This window comes from Apodemus sylvaticus, chromosome 10 (genome assembly GCF_947179515.1).
Source record: "Apodemus sylvaticus chromosome 10, mApoSyl1.1, whole genome shotgun sequence".
Classification (NCBI taxonomy): Eukaryota; Metazoa; Chordata; class Mammalia; order Rodentia; family Muridae; genus Apodemus; species Apodemus sylvaticus.
In genome coordinates this window covers 64119229-64143710 of record NC_067481.1, presented here as the reverse complement: position 1 = coordinate 64143710, position 24482 = coordinate 64119229, and the positions used below count along the sequence as shown (strand labels likewise).

At 55.3% G+C, this 24482-nt stretch overlaps 2 protein-coding genes across 7 annotated transcripts in view; one reads left to right on the top strand and one right to left on the bottom strand.

Annotated features, from left to right (window-relative positions):
- Positions 1-2174, top strand: part of Rai1 (retinoic acid induced 1) — a 96404-nt gene extending 94230 nt beyond the window's left edge. For all 5 annotated transcript variants that reach the window (XM_052194415.1, XM_052194412.1, XM_052194414.1 and 2 more), the window contains 2 exons: positions 806-855; positions 1022-2174. In XM_052194415.1, the coding sequence (XP_052050375.1) occupies positions 806-855; positions 1022-1036 (65 nt within the window). In that variant the 3' untranslated portion in view covers positions 1037-2174. The remainder of the gene's footprint in view (positions 1-805; positions 856-1021) is intronic.
- Positions 2175-2596: 422 nt separating this feature from the next.
- On the bottom strand, positions 2597-23317 carry Srebf1 (sterol regulatory element binding transcription factor 1). 2 transcript variants are annotated; one of them, XM_052194417.1, is made up of 19 exons: positions 23130-23317; positions 9826-10248; positions 9370-9548; positions 9150-9287; positions 8847-9068; positions 8117-8228; positions 7454-7665; positions 7139-7334; positions 6869-7047; positions 6393-6654; positions 6146-6312; positions 5792-5960; positions 5220-5322; positions 4872-4981; positions 4660-4792; positions 4321-4486; positions 3661-3861; positions 3465-3576; positions 2597-3191 (listed from the first exon to the last, which is right to left on the bottom strand). In XM_052194417.1, the coding sequence occupies exons 1-19, from the start codon at positions 23218-23220 to the stop codon at positions 2962-2964; spliced, it is 3405 nt and encodes a 1134-aa protein (XP_052050377.1). In that variant the 5' UTR covers positions 23221-23317; the 3' UTR covers positions 2597-2961. The 2 variants fall into 2 exon arrangements, with proteins under 2 accessions (XP_052050377.1, XP_052050378.1); XM_052194418.1 differs by lacking the exon at positions 23130-23317 and adding an exon at positions 13284-13403.
- Between the last annotated feature and the right edge of the window lie 1165 nt (positions 23318-24482).

The following is a 24482-nucleotide window of genomic DNA, read 5'->3' as shown; positions in this document are numbered from 1 at the left end:
CAGCTTCCCCAGGTGACACCCAGCTGCCTCCCTCCTGGGCAGGGAAGGGAAGAAAACAGGCAGGAAGAACTCACAGTCCCTAGTGTGAGGTGGGAGTCGGTCTGGGAAGGTGAGCCCTGGTCAGGGGCAGAGAGGGGAGCAAAGATGGGCCCAGGAGGGCCTGTTGGTGGAGGGGACACCCTGAGGGTGGTGGCTAGGTGTTCTGCTGGCGGCTGGGAAGGTCTCATGGCAGCAGCACACTGCCCTGGGTGGGCAGAACCACTGGCTGGCTTACCATCCTTTCTGGACATCTGGGGGATTCATCTAGACCTGGACCTTGTGACCTCCTACTGCTGTCTCTTTAAGAATAAGCCCTTCCATGTGGAACATTTCCTCTGAGCGTGAAGAAGGATCATGACAGCACACAGTAGGTGACACTGTGACTAATCTACAATAGAGGCTGAGCTTCAGTAGCTGATACTCCAGTCAAAACCTGAAACTCCACTCTGCAGTTGTCAGTCACCCAAAGAATCGTGGGTGCTTTCTGAGCGTGGGCCTCTCCTGGCCATTGTGCAGGAGGTGGGACAGGAGTGGGCGTGGCTGGGAATGAGTTCCTTCTGCTTTGGGGAGACCCGGGTAGCAGGGAGACAGCTGGGTAGCAGTGGCTAGGGTGGCGGGCAGGGGGGGAAAATACCAGGGGAGAGGCAGGGGCTGCACCTCTGGGTGGAATGTGGACTAAGGGTTCTGAGCAGGAGCTGGGTGCTCAGGATTAACACTGGCAGCCGGCCTGCCCTGCATCACCACAGAGACTTTTCTTTGCTCACAGGTTGCACGTTCACTGAGGAGAATTTTACTTTGAAGTGCCCCAAACATAAGGTAGGTGAACAGGCTCCCTAGCCAACGCAGTTTCTCCCTGCCCTGCCAGAGGGTAGGGAGGGGCACAGGCAGGGTCCTAAAGTTACTTTGCCACAGTCTAGGGTGATTGCAAAGGGCAGGGGTGGCAGTGGCTGGTGATAACAGTAACGGGCTGTCCCTCCCACAGAGGCTGCCGTTGTAATCCCCATGTGGCCGAAACTTCGAGGACGAGGAGCTGCGCCTACAGCCGGTCCTTGATCCCAGCCCGGGTCTAGGTTCCGGCTGCCTTGGGTGTTGGCGTGAGGCCTAGGTTGCAAAGAAAACCGGGGCCAGGCTTGGTGAAGGCAGGCCAGGGAGTGGCCGGACCCAGGGCACAAGATCTCGGGCAGGGTGCAAGGCCCCTGAAAGTTCTGAAAAAGACGTGGCATGCAAGCTGTGCCCCCTGGAAGAGGCTGCTGGCTCGGTGGACGACGTGGGGCAGACCCAAGCCTTTTCGGTAGAGGCCCAGCGGTGGGGGGACACGGCCCAGCACTTGGCTCGGATCTGCCCAGGATTGTGGCAGGCCTGGGCTCAGGCCATTCTGTTCCTGATGAGGGCTGGCCTGGGGTGGCGCCCTATGGCTTCTGTTTGCCCCCTTTCCAGTCTTCCGCCCACTGTCGGAGCCCAGTCTGGAAGCTTGAGACTGGGCCTGGCTACCCTCTAGATGTGCAGCCCCCAGACAAAACACCACCATGGGATTCAGGGACTGCCACGCAGCATCCTTGGCTCATGGGTGGAGACAGTGCTAGATTCGTGTACAAACCTGTGTACCCCTCTATATATATGTTATATAGAATGTATATATGTTGGGAACATGCTCGCTTCTGTGTGTCGCTGCTGTGCGTCGTGTGCTCCACAGCACAGAGCCCTAACCTGGCCTTGGCCGGGGTTGGAGCTGAAGTGATGCCCCTTCCCCGGGCAGCTTCCACCATCACCACCACGGCCAGCCCCACCTGTCTGTCTGTGTTCTCAGCTCTGTCCACGCTTCAATAGGCCTGATGCAGCCCCCCTTCCCTGCAACTTTCTGTACATATGACTGTAAAATGGTAAACGTGTGTATTATATCTGGCCTCGTTATATAGTGTATATATATGTATACATATACATATATATAATATATATGAAGACTGTAAATGTTAAGACAACTAGTGTTCTTATTAGTATATTGCTTCACACTGAAGACTGTGTGTATCGAGCTGTTTCTAAAAGATGTTTATTTTCCTTAAGAGTTAAAAAAAAAAAAAACAGTCATTGCATTCAGAAAAAAAAAAGTCAATAAAGATACCACGATTGTTTTGGAAGTTTGCGGCCTGTGGATGCCGACCAGATTCCCTAAGGGGTTGGGAGTAGAGGGAAGGGGCCAGGGGACTCAAACAGGGGTCCCAGTCTGCTCACTAGTGGACCCTCACCTAGGCTGGTGTACAAAGAGATGGCTAGGGAACTGTGTGTGTGAGTGTGTGTGTGTGTGTCTGTTTCCAGATATACAGGGATGTCAGTACCCTGGTAGAGAGCTGGAAGGCAAAGAAACAAGTATGACCATCAAAGCCCCTCAAGATTGACAACCCTGAGACAGGGCCAGGTTGGCTCAACATGCCATCACAAGGCAGAGACCAGCAAATACACTCTCACAGCAGATGGGAAGTCCGGCTTCCCAGAGGACAACCAGGAAGGATAGCAATCAGATGAGGCAGACATCCGCCTACTCAGATAAACAAAACTGAAGTTATAAATAATTTCATTTTTTAATTTTCTGTACAAAATTTCTCAACCTATGAAAATAAAGTTTGCAAAAGTCAAAGTAGTGCAGGAGCCTGCGTAGGGCTGGCTGGGCTGGAGCTCCAGTCTGGACAGGTCTCCCCCTCAGAGCTCCAGTCTGGACAGGTCTCCCTGGGGTGAGCCTCAGCTGCGGAACAGTCACTCAGGTGCTACAGAGCAAGAGGGTGGCATTGGGCCAGTGCAGCCTCTGCAATTTCCAGATCTGCCACTAGAGGTCGGCATGATCCTGACTGCTTGTCAGGATCACCCAGAAGACCACAGCCAATGACAAAGGTGCTCAAGGGTGTCTCACACTGGGGAAGGCTTTGGGGACTAGCTGGAAGTGACAGTGGTCCCGCCGCCCAGGCGCAGGAGCATCTGCTGGCAGTCGAGCAGGAGCCGGTGATCGCCCAGCTTCTCTACAGTGCGTGCTGCCTCAGCCAGCATACTCATGCGCTGCCCAGGGGCCGACAGGAAGGCGGGTGGCAGATAGCAGGATGCCAGCAGCAAGGCCTCTGTGTGCTCCCGCCATGTGGGCCGAGGCTCCAGCTCGGCTGCAGTGCCTGCAGACAGATCACACAACGAAGGGAGGCTGAGCTCTGGCTGAGCCCACACACCGTGTGCAGGACGAGGTATCTGAGCTCTTCACGGAACTCGAACACCGGATGCTTTCTCCACCGTGTTGGGCACACAGATGGGCTCAGCTTTCTCCCAGGGACTGCCCCAAAAATTGTCATCCCCAGCTGATTTCTGTGATTGAGTTCTCAGTATGCCTCATACCAGACCAAGCCAGCCCCTGACCCTCACCAGCCCAGTAAGCACAGCCACCTCCTCACCTCCTTTGCCACTGGAACCTGCCCTCCTCCGCAGACTGCGGTCCAGGAGCTGGTGTGTCCGGGCAGGACTTGCTCCTGCCATCAACCGGGCTGTGGCCTCATGTAGGAATACCTGAGAGGGGAGGAGTAACCACCAGATTTACTCTCCCATGGCTTCCTGCTGCATGCTGCGCAGAGTGAGGACAATGGTACTCACCCTCCTCATGGCAGGCCGGAAGCTCTGTGCCAACCGCCTCAGGCTGCTCAGGTCGTGTTGGAAACCGCGCAGCTCCAGAGCAGATGCCTGGGGTCCACTGCTGGTACCGTGAGCTACCTGGGCTGAAGCTGGTGACTGCTGGCGCTGCCACAGACTGGTGCGGGCCACAAGAAGTAGATCACACAGGAGCAGCTGCATGGCCTGGTGTAGCAGGCAGGTCAGAGAGGAATTTCCCTATGGGAATCAACCTTTCCCTAGCTGAGGGCCACCCTATCTCAAGGCTTGCGCCCCGAGAGGCTCTAGCATTGGGAAGGGCAGAAAGTCCACAGCTCCAGGGCCTGACTCGGGGTTTCATCACTGAGGCCCTGCATCTACCTGCACATGTAATGCAATTGCAATGCCTTATGGGGCTGCCTTCTCTAGGCCTCACACTACAGGCCTGCAGTCGTCTGGACAATGACCGCCCCACAGAAGTCCTGCCGGTCTGCTCTCCATACCCTTCTTCCTAGTGGTGGCAAAACCAAGACCACTCTCCCCAAGACTTGAGCCTTCGTCAAAAACTGAGGTAAGCCAATTCAGCATGATTTTGGATTAACTCCGAGAACCTGGAGATGGCTGGCTGTGACCCTGGCCTAGACGGGACCCCGCCCCACTCCTCACCTTGTCAATGGAACTTCCCGCTGCTGCAGAGGTTATGCTGTCCCGCAGGTACCCACTGGCCTTCTCACAGACGGCCAGGCCGGCTGGGCTGGAGTCCACCTTTCTGTGGTCCAGCAGAGCCCGGGCAGCCTTGAAGGAGTACAGAGCTGCCCTGGGCAGGGGTCTCCTGTTGGAGCCATGGCAGACATAGTAAGTTAGACCAGACTACAACCCTCCCTGAGATCTCCCACCACGGTTCTGGACTCCTAGGGAGGAGAGACAGTGCCCTCCCTAGGAGTCTACTTAAGCCAAGTGCTGGGGCCAAGCTGGGGGGGGGGGGGGGACCTGCGAGGTACTCACTCCATGTCCTGCAGCACCTGGGGAATATGTTCTACCAGTGGGTACAAGCGTTGAGCAGCCTCTTCGTCGCGCCGCAGCCAGTGGACCACCACGGCTGTCAGGGAGGCCCACCACTTGGCCACTGGGTCTGTACCTACAGGAGAGGGAAAGGTGCTTGACCTCAGCACACTGTCTGGGTCTGGCAGGAGTCAGGATAGGGGTCTGGAGCTCACCAGTGGTGGTAGCCATGCTGGAGCTGACAGAGAAACTGCACGAAGGAGCCCCGACAGCATCAGAACAGCTATTTAGCAACTGCAGATATCCAAGGGCATCTGAGAACTCCCTGAGGCAGGAGAGAGCTGTCAGGACAGCTGGGGTCTGGGTGACAATGGCGCTCACCAACCATCCAACCAAGAGATAGTCTGACTCTATGATTCTACAAAGTACCACCTGTCTGGCTGGTAGGGGAAAGCAAGACCCAGAGGGGCGCTGAGAAGAGTCTGGCTACTGAAGAGGTTGGACAAGGCTTTCCCAGATGCCTTGCTGTAGGCCCTGCCTGGGAGTGACACAGGGAAACTTACCTGTCTCCATCAGCTGCCCCTGGGCTGGGCTGAGCGATACAGTTCAATGCTCGCTCCAGAAGATGTTCACAGAATAGTCGGGTCACCTGGGCCAGCGGGTCCACTGTGAGGAGGGGAGTAGAACACAGATTAGGCACCCTCCTCGATACAGTCCTCTCCCCCACCAATGCCTTCAGATGCTGGGGCCCCAACCCAGAGCCACTGCCTAGTTCCACACCCTAACAGGCAGTGATGGGTGCCTGCCCCCACAAGCAAGCCAGGGAGGAGTGGGTAGTCTGTGCACAAGCTACACACGGGAAAGGAGAGCCTATTTAGTCACATACCCATGGACCCAACTCTCCTCAGGGCTCTTCCTAAGACAACCATGCTGTCACCTCTCACGTCCCCCCTTTGCCTGCTGACCCACACTGATTCCTGCTTCTCAAAACCCTTGGCAAAGTCCAGCAAGCCACCTCAGAGCCCCAGCTGTGGCCACAGGGCAGAAGCTGGTGGTTGAGGGCATTCAGAAGAGGGGACAGTGTAATGTGGCAGGACAGGAACGAGGGCGGGGTAAGAACAGGACGAGAGAGCACCTGGGTTCCCAGCCACACTGTACAGGCTCTCCTGGGGGGCGCCATGCACAGCCCAGTCCCCATCCACGAAGAAACGGTGACCCACGGGGTGGCAGAGCCACTGCATGGCAAGAGGCACCGAGCCGCTCTGTGCTAGGCAGGCCTGGCGGGCACTACTCAGGAAGAAACGCTGTAGGGGAAGGGACAGGACCGTCACACTGGCTCCCAGCTCAAACCCAGACCCGAGTTGGACTCCAGGAGGGCCTGCAGCCCACCCGCTAACCCCTGCCACATCCCGTTTAGCCCCTTGCCCTGGAAGTGACGGGTTGAGAGTTACAAAGAGGGGCCCAGCCCTTCCCCCATCAGCCTGCTCACTGTCAAGAAGTGCAGGGCTCTCGGGAGACTGGTTTTGACCCTCAGGGCAGCTGCCACATAGATCTCTGCCAGTGTTGCCATGGATATAGCATCTCCTGCGCACTCAGCCAGGTTGAGGGCACTTAGTGCCAGGTTAGAAGCAGCAAGATGTCCTCCTGTGTACTTGCCTGCGAAGTGGGCGAGGTGTGAGGACAGGAGGTGACGGTATGGTGGGGACCCTCGGAGCCCAGCTCCCAGCCAGCCATACCCATGGTGTGCAGCTGGTGCAGCTTATGGTAGACGACAGCCGCATCTCGGGCACTGGCACGGGCATCCGTTCTCAGCCCACAGTCCCTCTGCAGGCCCCCAGCCTGGCCTGCCAGCCAGCGGCCCACCCAGAGACGCTGTAGCAGGTGGCGGATGAGGTTCCACAGCAGGCTGCAGGCCAGATCCAGGTTTGAGGTGGGCAGGGGCCGGCCCAGCGCTTGCAGGGCCAGCCACAGCTGCTGAGCAGCCTGGGCAAAATCTCCCTGGAGAAAGGGTTCTCAGTAAGAAAAATGGCAGCAGGGTACCCCCTTGTCTGGGCCCCTAGAGTCAAAGGAGCTCTGAAGATGGGGGCTGGGATAGATTGAACAAAACGCGGGGAGGTGTGGGAAAAATAAAGGGAGCAGAAGCACCCAGCTCCTTCCAGGCCCGGGGGCTCACCACACTCCTCCCCACCCCTCCCTAGGGCCAGCCCCTTACCCGGGCCAAATCCAGGTCAGCTTGTTTGCGATGTCTCCAGAAGTGTACAGCAGGGCCAGAGTGTGGCCTGGTCACAGGTTCCCCGTAGACAAAGAGAAGAGCCAAGCAGGCCAATACTAGGAGTCCATTGGCCAGCCAGACTAGGGGTGGCAGCAACCACTGGATCCAATTAGAGCCATCTACAGGCAAAGGAAAGGTTTGAGAACCCAGTTCTCAGGAATCTAAAGTCCCAAAGGTCTCTGCCAACACACCGGGGCTGACCTGACCCACCTCTGCTCTCTGCCTCCAGCATGCTGCGCCCAGAGCTACGGCGTGTATCCGTAGCACCGGAGGGAGTGAGGACGCCCCAGCCAAACAGCGAGGCCAAAGGGTTGCAGGTCAGACACAGGAAAACCAGTACACACAGGGCCAGGCGGGAGCGGTCCAGCATGCCGCGGCTATGCGAAGGCAGCCGCTGGGCTTTCCCCTGCAAGGAGGCAAGGGTGTAAGGCCTACAGCCCAGCTAGCCCCAAAGACTAGGGCTGGAAGGCGGAGGACACTGCAGGGCTTCTGGGAGAGGGCAGGCGCCATGTCGCAGAGTCTAACCTGGCTATCCTCAAAGGCTGGGCTGTCGGGCTCAGAGTCACTGCCACCACTGCTGCTACCTCTGCTGCCAAAGGACAAGGGGCTACTCTGGGAGGGTGAGCCGGCGTCTGAGGGAGGAGGGGTCAGCGTCTCCACCACTTCAGGTTTCATGCCCTCCATAGACACATCTGTGTCTCCACTGCCACAAGCTGACACCAGGTCCTTCAGTGATTCTGCGGGCAGAAAGACCAGGGCTGGGAGCGAGGCCTGGCTGCCCAAGTGCCAGGACTTGGTTATGATCCAAGCAGGAGCCAAGGTGGGCAGGGCGCGGTGGGTAGGGCTAGAGAAGCCAGCAGCAGGGCCGAAATCCGCATGAGAATGGTCCCCGCTCCTGTCTGGGAAGGATTAGGAAGGGTGGCCATGCTGAAGAAGGTGTGTCACAGGGGTAGGCTTTGACGGTTCAAAACCCCACACTATGCCCAGCTCTTTCCCTGCCTCGTGGTTGTCTCAATGTGTGAGCTCTCAGCACTGCTCCAGGGCGCCATGCCTGTCTGGGCTCACCCCCGTCCCTGTAAGCCTTCAATAAACTTTTCTATAAGTTGCCTTGATCATGGTGTCTTCACAGCAACGGAATAGTGACCAAGACAGTGGGGGGGGGGGAGGGGAAGGGAGGCTGGGACTCACTGCTTTTGTGCGCACTTCGTAGGGTCATGTTCTCCTGCTTGAGTTTCTGGTTGCTGTGCTGTAAGAAGCGGATGTAGTCGATGGCCTTACGCAAGACAGCAGATTTATTCAGCTGTGAAGAGGGAGAGGGAGAGGGCTCAGCTAGCCAAGCAGACCTGACCACAGGTACGAAGTAGGCGTCAGAGCTGCCTCAGGGCCTCTGGACTGTCCCTTTTGCCCAGAACCCTCCCATGCTGATGTCTCCTAATGGTACCCACTCTTCAGGGCAAGGGGCAAGTTGTCCCGTGAATACTCACAACGGTATCTGTCCGGCGTGGCTCCTTGTGTCTCCACCTCACATTCCCCTACTCCCTGAGCTCTTTACTCTGAGACCTTCCCCGACCACCCAATTCACACCTGCAACTTTCCTGTTCCTGTTTTCTCCCCGCACCACGAACCGCTGGCACGTTGACCTTTTTATCTAGTCAGTGCCCAGTACTCCCCAGGGGATCGGTTCCTCCGGGACAGGACTTTTGTGCTGCAGCACCATGACATGGTCGATGCACAGACCAGCCCTCTCTTTATCCAGGCCACCCTTGATAAAAATCTAACCAGGCACACGGGACTGCCAGACAAGCTGATGCAGAAGACGATGTTACCAGGACTGACTTAATACTATTTCCTGCTGGCTGATGCGCCCCATTTCTTCCCTGGTTACCCTGGCCCGAGCCTAGCTGGCCTCTGGCCATACCTTTGCCTCAGTGCCCACCACCAGGTCCTTGAGCTCCACAATCTTGTCATTGATAGAGGAACGGTAGCGCTTCTCGATGGCATTGTGGGCTGTGCGCTTCTCGCCACGACTCTGAGCCGAGCCTAGCGCCTTGCTGCCAGCTGCTAGTCGGTGGATGGGCAGCTTGTCTGTGTCCACAACCAATGGTACTGTGGCCAAGATGGTTCCTCCACTGACCAGGGTCTGTGGGGTCAGATGCATCTCACCAGGTGGACATACACGTGCAGCCAGTCCCCCAAGGCCCCCTTAGCCTGAGCCATCTACCTGCAAGGAGCCTGCCTGCACGGCTGCGCCCGGAGCCAGGGTGCCGATGCCCGCAGTCTTCACTGTGGCTCCTGCGTCTGTCTTTACAGCCGTCAGCAGCAGGGAGTCTGCCTTGATGAAGTGTGGCTGCAGTACAACCTGGGTGGTGCGGACGGCTGGCCATGAGTAACATCCAAGGCAGGCTTGCCCCACCCCCACTTCCTGGGTCAGACCCACTTACTGGGACCTGCTGGATCTGTGAGGTCACGGTGCTTGTTCTAGGGGCTGCTGAGGCTGGCGGCGGCTGCTGGGAGGCCGAGCTCTGGACCTGGGCGTGTAAGGGGGCGGTGGGCGAGACTCCTGGGGCAGGGGCCAGTGGCAGGCTAGACGGTGGCTGTTGGGTGTTTCCAGGAAGGGTCCCTGCAGAGACAAAGTTAAAGGCTGCTGACACAGGCTGCTTTGCCCAGCTATACTCCACTGGCCTGTCTGTCTACGGGCTCACGTAACTACCCCCATTACTTCCTAGCAAGACAGGCCCAGCCCATGTCACCTTCCAGCTGGGACAACTGGGGACGAGCACTGGGCCCAGAACCAAAGGGCATCTCGGGCCACAGGATGACCACCTGACTTCTGAGGCCTGGAAATTCCTCTCTAAGAGCACAGCGGCCACGCCTCTGCCTCCTCCCCACCCGCTCACCTGAGAAGCCTGAAGGCAGGCTGGAGTAGCCCAGCACAGGAGCAGGGCTGAGCTGCACGGGGGCGGCAGGGAAGCCCGGAGGCAGGAGGGTTCCCGGGGACAGCTGTGGTGCTGGGGGCTGCAGGATGGTGTGTGGCACTGGCTCCTCTTTGATTCCAGGCCCCGGGGAGAAGGGGGACACAGACGGGTACATCTTTAAAGCAGCGGGTGCCGATGGTGGAGGGGACAAGGGTGCAGGTGTCACCTTGGGTCCTCCCAAGAAGGCTTCCAGAGAGGAGCTCAGGGAAGCAGGAGAAGAGAAGCTCTCAGGAGAGCTGGCACCAGGGCTGCTGGGGCCTGTGTCTCCCGTCTCGCCCCCAGCATAGGGGGCATCAAATAGGCCAGGGAAGTCGCTGTCTTGGTTGTTGATGAGCTGAAGCATGTCTGGGGAAGGAGACAATGATGAGTGAGTGTCGGCAGAGCAGGGGCAGCTCCTGAGCTCCAGACACAGCGGCGTGTGGAGTGTGTGTGCAGCTGACAGTCCTGGGCACACCCAGGAAGGCCTGTACTGTTGGGATCCTTCCCGACTTACCCACTTCTCATCTGTGCTTCATGCTGTGGCTGCCTGAGACTGCCCTCCTCAATGCTCTCTCCTCTCGCCAATACCACCCGACATCTAACACCACAGCACACGCAGGGCCGCGTTTGTCCGCTCACTCCTTCACCCACTCAGCCAGTACCAAGTGCCGGCACCAGGCAAGGCTTTCTTCCTAGACCCCCTTCTCCCCAAGGCTTGGAACCAAAGAACAAAGACCAAAACCTCGCCTCTGCCCTGCATAGCAGTGCTGGGGTCTCAGCTTCCAGGGCGACTGCCAGGCGCCTGGGGGTGCATAGCTTTAATCCCAGCCCTTGGGAGGCAGAGGCAAGTGGCTCTCTGTAAGTTCAAGGCCAGTCTGGTCTATAGACTGAGTTCCAAGACGGTCAGGGCTACACAGTGAGATTCTTTCAAAAAAACCAATAAACAAAACAAAACAAAAAGAATACGCAGTCAGCTGAGCAGTTTGCAGGAACCTTCCCTCAGTGGAGGAAATACAAATCCCACCCGAGGACAGGAGCTTCCTGGGAACATTGAGTGGCCTCTGTCTTAGTGTGATTTATTTCCTTGGGCTGGTGTCTTTTGTGTGTGCCACAGTGGAGCAGGGATTACACGTGATAAGCACACACTCCAACACTACTGAACTCTTCCTTGGCCTGTTCTGTTTGTTTATTGTGGACATGTATGTGTGTGTGTGTGTGTCCATATGTACGCAGCAATTCCCCAATCTTCGTGCAGATTGACAGACAACCTGGGAAAATGCAGGCATGTCGAGTGTGCCCCATCACACCTGGTATTCTTCACTTGGATTTTAGGGGTCAGATTCAGGTCCTGATGCTGGCAAGGCAAATGCTTTACTGAATGAGTAGCCTTCATTCCTGTCCTGAATCCTGCCACACGCAGAGGTAACCTTTAACTCCACCTTCGTGGGACAGCCACTGCTCAGTCCCTCCAATCATGCAGGTGCAGTCTGCACTGCCTGGGAAGCTCCAAGTGCTTGCTAGAAGGCAGGACGCCATCCACGATGCCTCTCCTGCCCTCGCTGCTCCCTCTCCGCCCGAATGGCTTGTTAAAAGAGCACATGCTCAGCCTGAGGCACAGACAGCCGTGCTCTGCCCCAGTTGAGCCTCAATTTCTCAATCTGGAAAATAAGGGCATGCCTCACACACTCAGGAGGTCCAGTTCTCAGTAGAGGAACAGGTCCTAACAGGCAGTAGGGCAGAGGGGACACAGACCAAAGGAGCCTTTACACAGGAGCCGCATCCATGCTCACGGCCACTCCTGGCCTCTTCCTCCAAGGGTGTCTGCACAGGGTCCCCTGCATACAGAACTCGACAGAAACTCGGAGACTACTGAGATTTCAGAGATGTCACCCACCCACTCAAGGGAACTACAGAGAGACAGGATAGCTCTGAGGACCTCTGGGAGTGGAACTCCCAGACAGGAGTAGCAGATATCCATGTCAGGCAAGGGTCCTTCTCCATCCTGGACAGACTCAGGAGTGAGTGAGGGCTGTACCAGCAGACTGGGGCTGGTCAAGCAGCAGGCCTACTCTGACTGAGCCCACGTAGGTGAGACAGATGCCTATTCTACCAGTGAAGTCACTGAGCTAGCCTATTCTTACTGAGTCCATACCTACCTGACAGTGTTCGGAGCGCTAGTCACTACCCATACTCAGACCACCATCTCGCTTAGGTGCGCCCGCCTGCTCTGGAGGCAAGAGAGGATCCTGATGCTGCGGGCCAGGCATCCAGATAGCACTCAACACACTTCAGACCTCGGCCCACAGACAGTCTGAGCTATGGTTACAGCACCTTTTCTTATTCCACCAAAAAGCCAGGGGCAAAGCCATCACTAACCCATTCCTCAGCAGAGCACACCGAGGCCTGGAGCAAAACCAGCTGCTGGCCAAGTAGCCAACCGATGTATCTGTGTTTTCTAGGCATGAAGCCAAGCCCCCGGGGCCTGGCCATTCTGGCTTTGGTTTTCCCTCTGGAAAAGCAAAGTGCTCTCTTATCCTGGCTCCTTCCTCCTAACAGGGACTGAAACTACTCCCTGGCTCCATCCCAGCTGCAGTCCCTCTTCCCCAGCTGGCAACCAGTACCCTGGCTGGCTCAGTCCAGGGCCCTCTCACCCACTCATGGAGGCCACCTTTTGGGTCAAAGGGCTCTACAGCACCAGTGAGCACAACACTAGGGCTACAGCGCTCTCACACCCACCCCCTGCGCTGGAGGAGGCCACCTGTCTCCTCTCACTGGACCTCAGTTTGACCCAGTTTAACACCGTTTGACACCCCTTCGTGAGTCTTCGCCCACCAGAGCAGGGTATCAACACTGCCCATTGACGGATGTTTGGGCAAGAGGCACGTTATTGCAGGGGAGGGACTGCCCTATGGCTGTGAACAGAACAAAACAGGGTGGCAGGCTCAGCCTGCTGCATGCTTGCAGACTCCAGCTCTATGCAGGTCATAAATAGTACTTTTAATCACAGGCTCTTCCATCCTCATGCCCCCGCACCATTGGCCCATTTGCTAAATGGGGAAACGAAGGTCAAGAAAGAAAAATTGATAGTCTGCCTTCTGCCTGGAGAGTCCAAAATGCCCAATTTAGGGCCACCAAATGGGTCAGATTCCAGGATAGATAGGACAGTGGCCCTCTAGTTTCTTTCTCCAAACCCTGCCCAGAGGGAAAGCAGAGGATGAGGAGAAAGTTGTCTAAATTGCAAGGTGCTGTAGTCAGTCCCTAAGCAGGAGAGCTTAACTAAGGAGGCCCACCAATTTCCAGCCCAATGTGGTGAAGGGCCGTTCTGCATTCTCCGTACGCCGTACTGCGATCCGCTGCAGAGACCCTGGCAAAGTAAGAGTGCAGGGTCCTCCCCAAAGTACCTTCAAATGTGCAATCCATGGCTCCGTCGTCCGCGCCCCGCCCCTAGGGCGTGCAGACGCTACCGGGACAGCTTCCGCGCCGATTTCACCTGTCAGGCCCCGCGAGGCTTTAAAGCCCGCCGAGCGCCTCCGTGCCCCGCCCCTCGGGTGAGCGCACATGGCCAATCAGGAGCCGCGCCGCGCCCCATTAGGGCCACGCCCACCCCCGACGGCGGCAGCTCGGGTTTCACCCGGTGCTCTGAATGGGGCCGAGGTTACTAGCGGGCGTCCGCCTTTAACCGCAACTGCGCCAGCGCGCGCCGGGGTTACTGGCGGTCACTGCCGTCCCAGCCCCTGCTGCACAGGCAACCATCCCTGAGAAGAGCCCGGGTCCGGAATCTGGATGGCGGCTGGCTCTGATCCTGGAAGCTCTGTGCTCCCACCGCTGGTTCGCACACACCTAGAACTAGCCTGGCCCATTTTAGCCTCAGTTTACCCACTCCTGGCCCTTCACATTGAATGGCAGCAGCAGCAAGAGAGTATATGCCTACAGTCTGAGGAAGGCCAATAGCTGCCTTTAGATAGTGGCAGTTGGTGGTGCAGGGACATCCAGCTAGCAGAGCAGCCCCAGGATGAAGACACTTGTTTCAAGGAGGGGGCTGATGGTCCCAGACCTAGATCACTCATGAGACGGTCTTCAGGAGTGAGCAAGGGAAATCCTATCTCTAATCATACAGCATATCCTGGTCTCAGCTCTGATGTCCCTAGGTTGGGTATCTTCCCTCAAGATATCACAGCCCCCAGCAGTCAACAAGTGACGCCTGACTTGATTTTCTTATAGCACTTTGCAAAGGCCAGACAGGACCCAGTCTCTGGACAGAAGGGAAAGGCAGTGGATATTAAGGGTATGCCAAGTCTGTCCCTGTCCCTTGCTGGGAAACGTAAAGCTCTTTCATACCTGTGCACATATGTGTGTGTGTGCGCATGTGAACACACACCCACACTCACCATCACCACATCAGTGATGGCCAGCAACCTAGCTTCTGTGGCAGTGGCCCAGCAAGGTCTGGCAGCCTAGTTGGCAGACCAGGGACTCACACAGCCTGGGGGGGGGGGGGGGAGGGCAGGCAGCGACCAAATCTCCTCATGGGTGTCAAGGACTTGTGGCCCCTCTCTCGTTCCTTACATTCTCCTCAACCCCTTTCTAAGTCCTTCTACATCCTCATAGGAGATTCCAAAGAAAAGGTCTTTTTGGACCCTGTTCTGTCCAGTCTGCGAGTGCTCGTGTGTCCCCAAACAAACCACGCGCAGCTCCTGGGAAAGCCTCTGACATCACCCAACTAAAGGCAGGGAAGAGTCCTGACACCAGAAGGTGCTGAGGGCTGGAGGCCAGGCCTGAGGCTCCCTGATGTGACCCTAGTTTGGTCCTTCTGATTTCTGAATCCTGAATACAGAAAGACTTACAGGCAGGCAGGTTCACCTAACAGCCACTCCGTACAGGCCATGTCAAGCTGCCCCGCCCCTGTCCCTATCTGGACACTGAAGGAGGGACAAGTATGACCCAAGCGTATGGACAGGCTTGTGAGTACAACAGCCTTAGTCAACCAGTGGACCAGGGGCCGGCCTGACACCTAGCAGCATGTATGCCCAACCCTGACCCTCCTCCGCCTGACCTCCCCCTCACAACCTTCTGAGTCGGGCCGCTAGCCCATTTCTGTAGATACTGGTGGCCATGGTGGAGACTTGAAGGGAAGCAGGACCTCAAAGCCAGCTTGGCAATCTCCTTGAGAAGAAGCCTCACCAAGGACTCGTGGCCACGTGCTAAGGCCTTTCTCTTCTTTCAGCCCTACCAACTGTGCGTCAGGAGCTAGCCAGAGCCTCTAAGAGCCTCCAGGTCCAGATGCTACCCCTCTCCAGGGGTGGAGATTCCAGGAGAACAAGTTTATAAAGCACCTACCCATTCAAAAAGGTCTCAGCAAAGGTGTCTCCTCTCAACAGCCACTGGAATTGGCTAGAACTGCAAACTAGACCCTGAGCTGTTGGTGACCTGTAGGAATGAAGTCAACCCTAGGTGGCCAGTGGTTTTTAACATTTTAAAAAGGTTTAGCAGGGCCACACAAGAACTGAGGTGGAGGAAATGGCCAGCACACTACACACCTAAAGTGTGTGTTCCTTGCCTCACCCTAGGATGGACCAGGACTCAGGAGGTCCAGCATCTGGAAAGGGCCACCACCACAGTAGCTAGGCTGCGAGTCATCAGGAGATGGACGGACGATGCACACTGACTCCCCATGAAGGTACACAGGTTTCCAGTTCCCAGACACAATCTGAAGCCAAAGGACAAGAGGAGAGCCCGGCATAAGCCGCCTGGGTTCAGCTCTTTCCCTCCCCTACTCCCCTCTCAGGCCCTGATCCTCTCCAGCTTCAACAGGAAACCTGAAGCCTCAGCTGCCCCTCCCCAACAGTGTCAAAGGCCCATCCCAGGTGATAGGCACTCACCCGGGCTCATTTAGACGGCACAGAACCCTGCTCCTGGGGATACTTCTACTCTACCAAGAAACCAGCTGCACACATGTTCGGGGTGGGGGTGGGGTGTGAGACAAGGGGGGGAGGTGAGTGCACCACGACAGAGAGGCTGGGCAAGCAAAGACAGGTGTTATCCAGGCTGCCTGGGGAGGTGACACTTGAGTGCAGTCTGAAAAACTGGGGCCACAAGGGAAGGAAAAACTCAGGCCAGAAGAAAAGGCAAACCCAAAGACAGAACAAGCTAGGTGTGAGGGCAGGAGTGGAGACAGTGCCTCGGGGAGAACGGGCATGTTGGGATCCCAGTGAGCCTACAGGATTTGCAAACTATCCAATGCCCTGAGGAACAGCAGCTACATAGAGAAGTGGCACCACCTCCCGCAGAGGACATGGGACAGTGCCCCCTGCTTGGGGGCCTGCAGGCTAGAGGACCGGGCTGTGGCTCACTGTTCTTCCAGGCACCCGCCTGCTGCTCCCGGGCCCTCAGTCCTCAGAAGTCCCTGGCAGGCACTCCCGTCCTTGGCTGTCATATGGGCGCCAGGGCACAGGGGTATAGACTGCCTTTTGTGCACTCAAAGGCCCTGCTCCAGGGGATTAAAAGAACGTGGTTCTTCCTGGAAGGGGATGGGCCACATACAGGCTGATGAAACAGTCACAGCTGGGGCTCAGGACCTCTTCCCAGTGAGGACACGAAGGTCCAGAGAAGGATCACAGACACAAAAGCCCTCAGCAGCCTCGGGAAGAACCTGTGACCTGGCTCAGTCTGCTGATCCACAGTGCCTTGTCTGCTCCCAGACAGTCATGGCCTGAGCGAGCCCTGGGCCAACCAGCCTTTATCACCTTTGCATAGGCAGACGAATGGTACAGGGTGCTGGGCCAGGCCTCAGCAAAGACCCTCAACCATCCCGGGCCTCAACCACCTTACTCAGCAAGCAGTAAGCAGACGGGCTGGGAAGATGGCTCAATTAGTGGGGTGTTCGCTGTGCAGGCAGAACGACCTGAGTTTAACCCCCATAAAAACCCAGGTATGGAAAAATAAAAAAGCAAAAAATAATTAAAAAAGCAGAGGAGGGGGGGAGGGAAGCCAGGTGTGGCAGTTGATGCTTATAATCACGGGACTGAAGAGATGAAAAAGGTTGCTCCTGTTTGCTGGCCAAACAGCCTTTGTAGTCAATTTGTGGGCTGCAAGTTCAGTAAAAAAAAAAAAAAAAAAAAAAGCTGCCTTTAAACTTATGTGGAGGGCTGGAGAGATGCTCAGTGGTTAGGAGCACTCGTTCTTGCAGAGGACCAGAGTTCAGTTCCCAGCACCACATGGTGGCTCACAACCATTCCTAATTCCAGTTCCAGCGGATCCGGTTCCTTCTGACCTCAATAGACGCTGCACACGGTGCACATACATGCAGGCAAAACATATATATCTAATAAATCTAAAAATGTATTGTTTTGTTTTTTTTGGAACTCGCTCTGTGGACTAGACTGGCTTCCAACTCAGAGATTTGCTTGCCTCAGCCTCCTAAGTACTGGGATTAAAGGTTTGTGCCACCACTTCCTGGACATTTAAAAAAAATGGTTAAAATATATATTTTTAAATTATGTGGAAAAGCAAAGACACTAAGCCTCCACCTCAGAACCTATACATCTGCATATACACACATCTGCACACTCACGCACACAAAAAGAGTAACTCAGTGGGATCTGTGACAAGACCGTGAAGACGCCAAGCTTTGGCCACCCACCTTCAATGCCGGCTGGTCTTTAGTTTCACGGGTTGCCTCGCCCTGTCTGATTTCTGAAGGTATCCCAGCATTCCTGCCCTCCCCTGAGCTGATCCTGCCAGGACCATCCTCCTTACTCTCAATTCTGCCCACTTGTAAAACACTCATTCTCTCCTCAAACTTGCTCTGCTATTAACCCTGACTCTCCCATTGTCTGGGGTCCTTGTTGGTGAAGAAGCCTGAACTGCAGGCCCTGCCTTCCCTCCGGTGGGGAAAGCCTCATTAGGCTCCTGTTGGTTTGCCTTTGAAACAGGGTCTTGAACAGTGCCCAGGCAGGACACAAACCCCACTTATATACCTGAGGATGACTTTGAATTCTTGACCCCTGCCTCTACCTCCCGAGTGCTGGGATTACAGATGTGTGCCACCACACAAGCAATTTCCACTGTCCCTTAGGATACTCATGTCCTGGTCACCAAAGCTCACCCCAGAGCTTTAGGTCTGACATGTGGCCCTGATATAATAAGACCCTAGTTAGCACAGACCCCACCAGTTTGCTTGAGCTGGGGCCAGGACATGTTGATCATTCTGGAGGTGACAAACAGCCCACGTGCCCAGTGCAGTGGCAGCGGTTCCCAGGCTCCACTGCAATGCTGGGCCTTTCTTTATCCTCTCATAATCCTCTCATCAGGCTGCATTAGCCTGCAGGGAAGTGGCACTGCCCCGTGGTGGCAGCAGGTGACTCTGGTGAGGTAAAGGTCCATCCTCGCAGCATCGCCAGCACTGGCTTCTTCAGTTATGCATTTGCAGCTGTTTGTTTGCTGGGGCCAGAGCTGTGCACTCCCGGAGCTTTAAGAAGCTCGCTCTGTGCTTCCAAGGCTGCCCTGCCCCTGTGCAGGAAGCTGCCCTGAGAAGGTGGGGATAACCACGGCTGGCTCCTCCACCACCTCCTTAGGACAGTCTCCAAGGCAATGGCACTTGTCTAACAAAAGGATGGGCAGTGGCTGGGCTAAGTGGCCCACAGTGCCGTGGTGAGAGGCTGAAGTTTCCTCTAACCTTAGGTGATGCCGAGGATGGGCCTTGCTCGTCAGAGCAGGTGGGAACCCCTCACTGGCCTGTCTTTCATGTAAAGATGACAGAACCACTACATAGTACACACTTGGGACTTGGGACCACAGCCTAGGACATTCTGGAAACTCCCTGTATGGGCTCCTTGGATAGTGACTGCCAACAAAACACAACAGGCTTGATCGGCGGCTGGTTACATGATCTGAACAATGTGAGAATAATCCTGCAGTGGGTCCCATGTGATCCAAAGAACAAGTTCTAGTATTATATCTATTATAGTGACAAGAACCAAAATGCCAGAGCAGCTGGGCCACATGCCCAAGGCCTCTCAGTCAGGATGGATGTGAAAACTCTTGGGTTTCCCTTCCAGCTGTAGGGAGCTTATGGGTTGGAACCTGGTTTGGGCAGTCTGGTGCAAGGTTTCCTGGGAAATGGCTGGGGATGGAGGTAAGAGTGTCTATTAAGGGGACAATGGTCAGAATAGGCTTCTCCAAGGCCATAAACTCTCTCCAGCCCTATTCCAGACATGGCTTGGCACCCAGGGCCGCTCTGAGCTCCTCTAACTGGGAGACACCCCCCACCCCCACCACCCTGTGAAACACTGGCCTGTGGGTTTCACTTGCTGTATGGCCCAATCAGTCTCCAAGTTTGGAATTTTACATCAGGCTGGGCATAGCTCAGCGATGTATCAATCTCTGGGATCTATCTCTAACATTGCAAAATAAATTAAAAGTCAAAATGTAAAAAGCATCTCCTCAGGCATGTAGCCAACAGGAGAAAGCCACTCTCCAGCCAGCAGAGTACCTAACCTAGGCCAATCACAATTAGGCAAAGGCTAGGTCCTAGGCCTCCACCAGGGTGACCCCTATTTGGAGCTGACCAGGTCATTTGGGAAGCTGTGTCCAGCTAATTAATATAGGGAAGAGGTAATTCCCAGCCACTGCCTCCTGGACCCACACCTAGCACCTTTCTTACTCCCCTCAGAGGTATCACGCAGCTGCCACGTCTTCCCCCGACACATTCTAAGGGAACCCTCAAGTCTATTATTTCAGAGAGGGTGAAGCAATTTCCCTAAGAGCAACGGCACAATGGAGGGCTTTCTGCTGCCGATTAGACAGGCTGGGCATGAAGACCTCACAGGCGGGGTGCTCTTAAGCTTTATCCCTGGGGGCTCTGGATATGGGGACTAAACAAGAAGGGGGACTCAACTGTGCTGGCTCGTTTTATGTCAAATTGACACAAGCTAGAGTCATCTGAGAGGAGGGGAGGGAATCTCAGATGAGATTGAGAAAATGCCTCCCTAGATGGGCTATAGGCTAGCCCCTATAGCATTTGTTTAATTAGTGATTGACGTGGGGAGGGGGCTAGCCCATTGTGGGTGGGGTGAGCCATCCCTGGGCCAATAGTCCTGGATTCTATGAGAAAGCAGGCTGAGCAAGCCAGGGGAAGCAAGCCAGTAAGCAGCATCCTTCCGTGGCCTCTGCATCAGGTCCGGCCTCCAGGATCCTGCCCCTCTTGAGTTCCTGTCCTAACTGCCTTCAGGGATGAGCTACAAGGCAGAAGTATAAGCCAAATAAACTCTTTCCTCTCTAAGTTGCGTTGGTCATGGTGTTTCATCTCAGTGATGATAATCCTAACTGACCTCCTTGGGCTGTTCCCCAGGCAGGGTTCAGTGGGTTGACACTGTTGAAGGTGGTGTGGTCTTAAATGCCATCTTGAGACAAGGGTCCTTTATTCTGGAAGCACTGGGCTGGGCATTAGTGGAATTACATGCCACTCAGGTGCTGTTTGCTAAGGAGTGTTTGTGTGTGGTGGGACTAGGGACAGAAGAAGACATCCACGGATGGCAGGACAGGTGGTGCCCTAAGAATGCTGTCCCACAGTGCGACAACAACAGGCTGGAAAGCGGTGATAGCCAGGTCTATAAAGATAGCAATGGGACTCTCTTGGCAGGAGGGGAAGGGTTACAGAACCTTTGACCAGAGATTCTAACCACTGTGTCTTCCTGCCACTCAGCTGCATGGAATCTTGGGAGGTCAGAGTATACAAGAGGCAGAAGGTGTATTCGTGGGTGGGTGGGTGGGGTTAGGGCTCCAGATGCAACTTTCTAAAGGTTGTCACTACACTGGAGTAAGACCTGGCAGTGGCACAGCTGTCTGGGTCTGTACAACCCCACTGAACGCTTGGTCATCAGGAAGTGGCACTACTTGAGAGGGATTAGGGGGTGTGGCTCTGTTGGAGGAAGTGTGTATGTCACTGGGAGTAGGCTCTAAGGTTTCAAAAGCTCAAGCCAAACCCAGTGTCTTCTTTCTCTGCCTGTGGATCTGGCTCTAGAGCGCTCAGCTACTTCTCCAGTACCATGTCTGCCTGTGTGCAGCCCTGCATTCCGGCCATGAAGACAACGGACTCCACCTCTGAAATTGCAAGCCAGCCCCAGTTCAAATCGTCCCTTTATAAGAGCTGCCATAGTCATGATGTCTCTTCACAGCATCAGAGCACTGACTAAGACACCAATAAATTCACTGGTTCATGAAGCTCAACTTGGATGGAATCATTTCTTCAGTCCATAACAGTTTGCTATCAGATTCATAGACACCTCTCCCTAGGGAGAGTCACACAATCCTGGAATATAGACAGATAAGAGTATAAGACCAGGGCAGAGAGAGGGAACTGGAACCTGGGAGGGCTTCCTAGTGAACCATGTCGGACCTAAGCTATGCATACATCTTGAGCCAACAGACTGTTGGGGAGCTGGCTGCCACAGGCCTTGGGCTCCCCAGGGCTCCTAGACAGTGTCAGAACAGAACTATCTCCATTTGCCTTCTCTGCCTTCGATGTGCAGTAGTCCCCATCACAGGCTCCCTTCCCCCAGCCTCCAGTGACCAGACACCAGGAGCAAGGAGAAGACGGCTCCTCTAGAACTTCTCTGAGGTCACAGGCAGCAGCAGGACTGATGCGCTGGACACAACATCACCGTCAGAAATAAAGATGGCAAGCTCAGAGAAGAGTCACGTGACAGAGGGTCAGAGGAACAAGCAGGAGCTGGCCAGTGGGGGGCTGTAGGCCCTAGCTGGCTCTCCTAGCCACTTTCCAGTCTTATGCCCAATGCCGCTCTGGGTTGAGGGGGGCAGTTGCATGGCTCCCAGCCCCTGCCTCAATCTGGCCTCTTTGTCTAGCCAGAGGATCAGACTTTTGAGCCAACAGCCTGGGTCTTAGTTCTGTCTTGCTGTGGCTGCAAGACTTGGACATGTTGTTTACCCTCTGTTTTTGGTTTCTTACCTGTAAGACAAAAATGTCTTCCAACTGGGGCTGTCGGAAGGATTCACTGAGATTTTCAACCTAATAATACTTGGCAAGTACACACCAAGCACTCAGTGTCTCCTAACCGTGTTGTGATGGATGGACCGCCCCGACACTGAGAGGGAACTTCTAACAACTCAAACATTGTACTCTCCTCTCATCCCTTTTCCCATCGCCCCTAACCATGCCTGAAACCCAGGCCAGCCAAGATATCTCTAAACTCTCATTCCTCTTCAGTAGCTAGCAGTAACTACAAGCCTACTAGCTTTGACGGCACATTTGGGTCTCTGATGAGGATGAAGGCACAGCATTCCAAGGCTGTGTTGGACAGAACAAACAGCCTAGGTGTCTAGCATCAGAGACTCAGGGGGCACAATCTACTGTAATCCCACAGGCCCCGTTGTAGTTGTAGACAATATACAGTCATGGTTGTCTGGGGTGGAGGAGGATGTGGAGCAGCCTTAAACAGGCGAGACAGATACAATGTTTTGAGACTGCTAACAGCCACCAGAGATCGTTGAACAGTCCACCTAATATGGATATATATCTAATAGTAACGGAAAATTGGTGTGTTTTTTTTCTTCTCCAGATCTGCCCCCACTCCTTCTCTCTGCCAAGTTGTTGAAGTTGGAGATGAATCATGATGAGCAAGTTCAAGTGATGTTTTAAAGGACCTAAGTCGCCTGGGGTGTGGCTGAGTGCAGAAAGTTGGTTAATATGTTCTAGGTCCCGAGTTACTGCCCCAGAATCACAACATTTGAGAAATATTCTAGAGAGCAGCTGCTCTGTTCTATCAGATTTACAGCGTGGCCCATACCAATTCCTCAATCTTAGGTCCCGCCTCAAGGGCCTTTGCCTCTTTCTTGCCCTCCGCCTACAAAGTATCTTTCCTTTCGGGTGCTGGGGCTGCCCCTTAGCTCTAGTGCACTCAAAGAGACCTCCCTGACCTCTATCCAAAGTAGCCAGATGCTTGCAAGTCAAGGTACTTGTAAATATCCGTTCGTGGACTTCCTTGGGGATTTTGGTGCACTCAAAAAATGGGAAACCCCGGGTCTGCCTGTGAACTGTACACAGGATCAGAATTGGAGTTCAGTGGATACTTACGAGTGTCCGGAAACCAAGCCCATTGCCATCCCGAAAGCTCAACCCTAGAGCCCAGGCGCCAGATCGCGCAGTGCGCACGCGCAGGAAGTTCCTGGTCAAGCAACCTCCCCGGACGTGCGACCGTGCACAGGCCGCACCGGAGTCCCGGGACACGCACCTTCGATGTCGGTCAAAACCGCCGCGTCCAGTTCGCTCATCTCGGCCAGCTCCTGTTCCAGAGCCGCCTCACAGAAGGACAGCTCGTCCATGGCGCCGGCGCCCACCGGGCCTCAGAGGAGGCCCGCGTAAACGAAAAGTTCCTGGGAAACTGGGATCCGCGGGCGGAGCCACCTGAGCGGAGGGAGGGGCGGGGCTTCCCTCCAAGCCCCGCCCACCAGCCAGCGTCCAGACAGCTCGCCTAAGCGGTTCAGTTGCCTGCCTGAACCTGGTTTCCAGCAGTCTCCTGCGGGTTCCCAGGCACTGGGCCTTGGCTTCTTCCACACCAGGCCAGGTGGCCGAATGGAAGCCACAGGACTAGACCCAGCCCAGACATCGTTAGACTAAAGGGCCAGGGATGGGGGTTGAGGGGGAGGCAGTGTGAGGGTGGGCGCAGAGAACAGAAAACTCACTTCCTAGCCTTGCTCTTTAGAACCAGACAGACCTGGGTCTGAAATACAGCAGCTACAGGCCTGCGGTGTGACCCCACCACTATGTGCCTCTGTTTTCCTTATCTGTAGCAAGGGTCCACTTATCTATGGGCCAGCTGAGGGGTTAGAGAGGCACTGCCCGTGAGATCTGCCCACCAGCCTAGGAGTCTAGAAGTGGGCCTCCAGAGGAGAAGGCTCCTGGGCAGAACCTGCAGGAGAGGGTGGCTGGGAACTTCTGATCCTGTCTTAACCCTATCAGTCCTACCACTGGGGCAGAGAGGACCTGATGGGTCAGTGGGCCCATATGACTCCTATAGAAAGACTTGTGTCTACAAAAAAGACCCAAAAAAGTGTGGATTCCAAGGTCAAGAAGGGATTCTATAACAGACGACCTGAGCCCAGCTGCCTGGATCGTGCATGACCTGGGGCCAGGCCAGGAGCCTGAATGAAGACTGAAAAGTGACTCTGTGACTTAGGAACGGTAAAGCCAAGGAGAGGGGACTGAAATAGACCATTCTGGCCCACAGGTAATGCAAGTGGGGAGGCAACAGCAGAACTAGAGTCAACCAGGGAGGGTCAGGGCCCCAGGCCACACCCGGAAGCTGCCTTGCTCAGACCTCAGATACACAGGCTGCGGGCTGGAGTGCATGCCTGCGCTTCACCAGGTGGCATTTTGTCCCTTTCTCAGAATAGCTGCTAGAAAACTACATAGACCAGGGTGCACAGGAGATGCCAGGGCTATACACCACACATAGAGCCCTTCATTTGGGGTCACCCTGCCATGTCCCATCATCAGAAGACACCCAGTTTCCTGAAAACTCAAACAGCCTGTCCCAGCCAGAAGGGTGAGGGTCTTCAGAGGTCAGCAGAACAAGCACCTCACC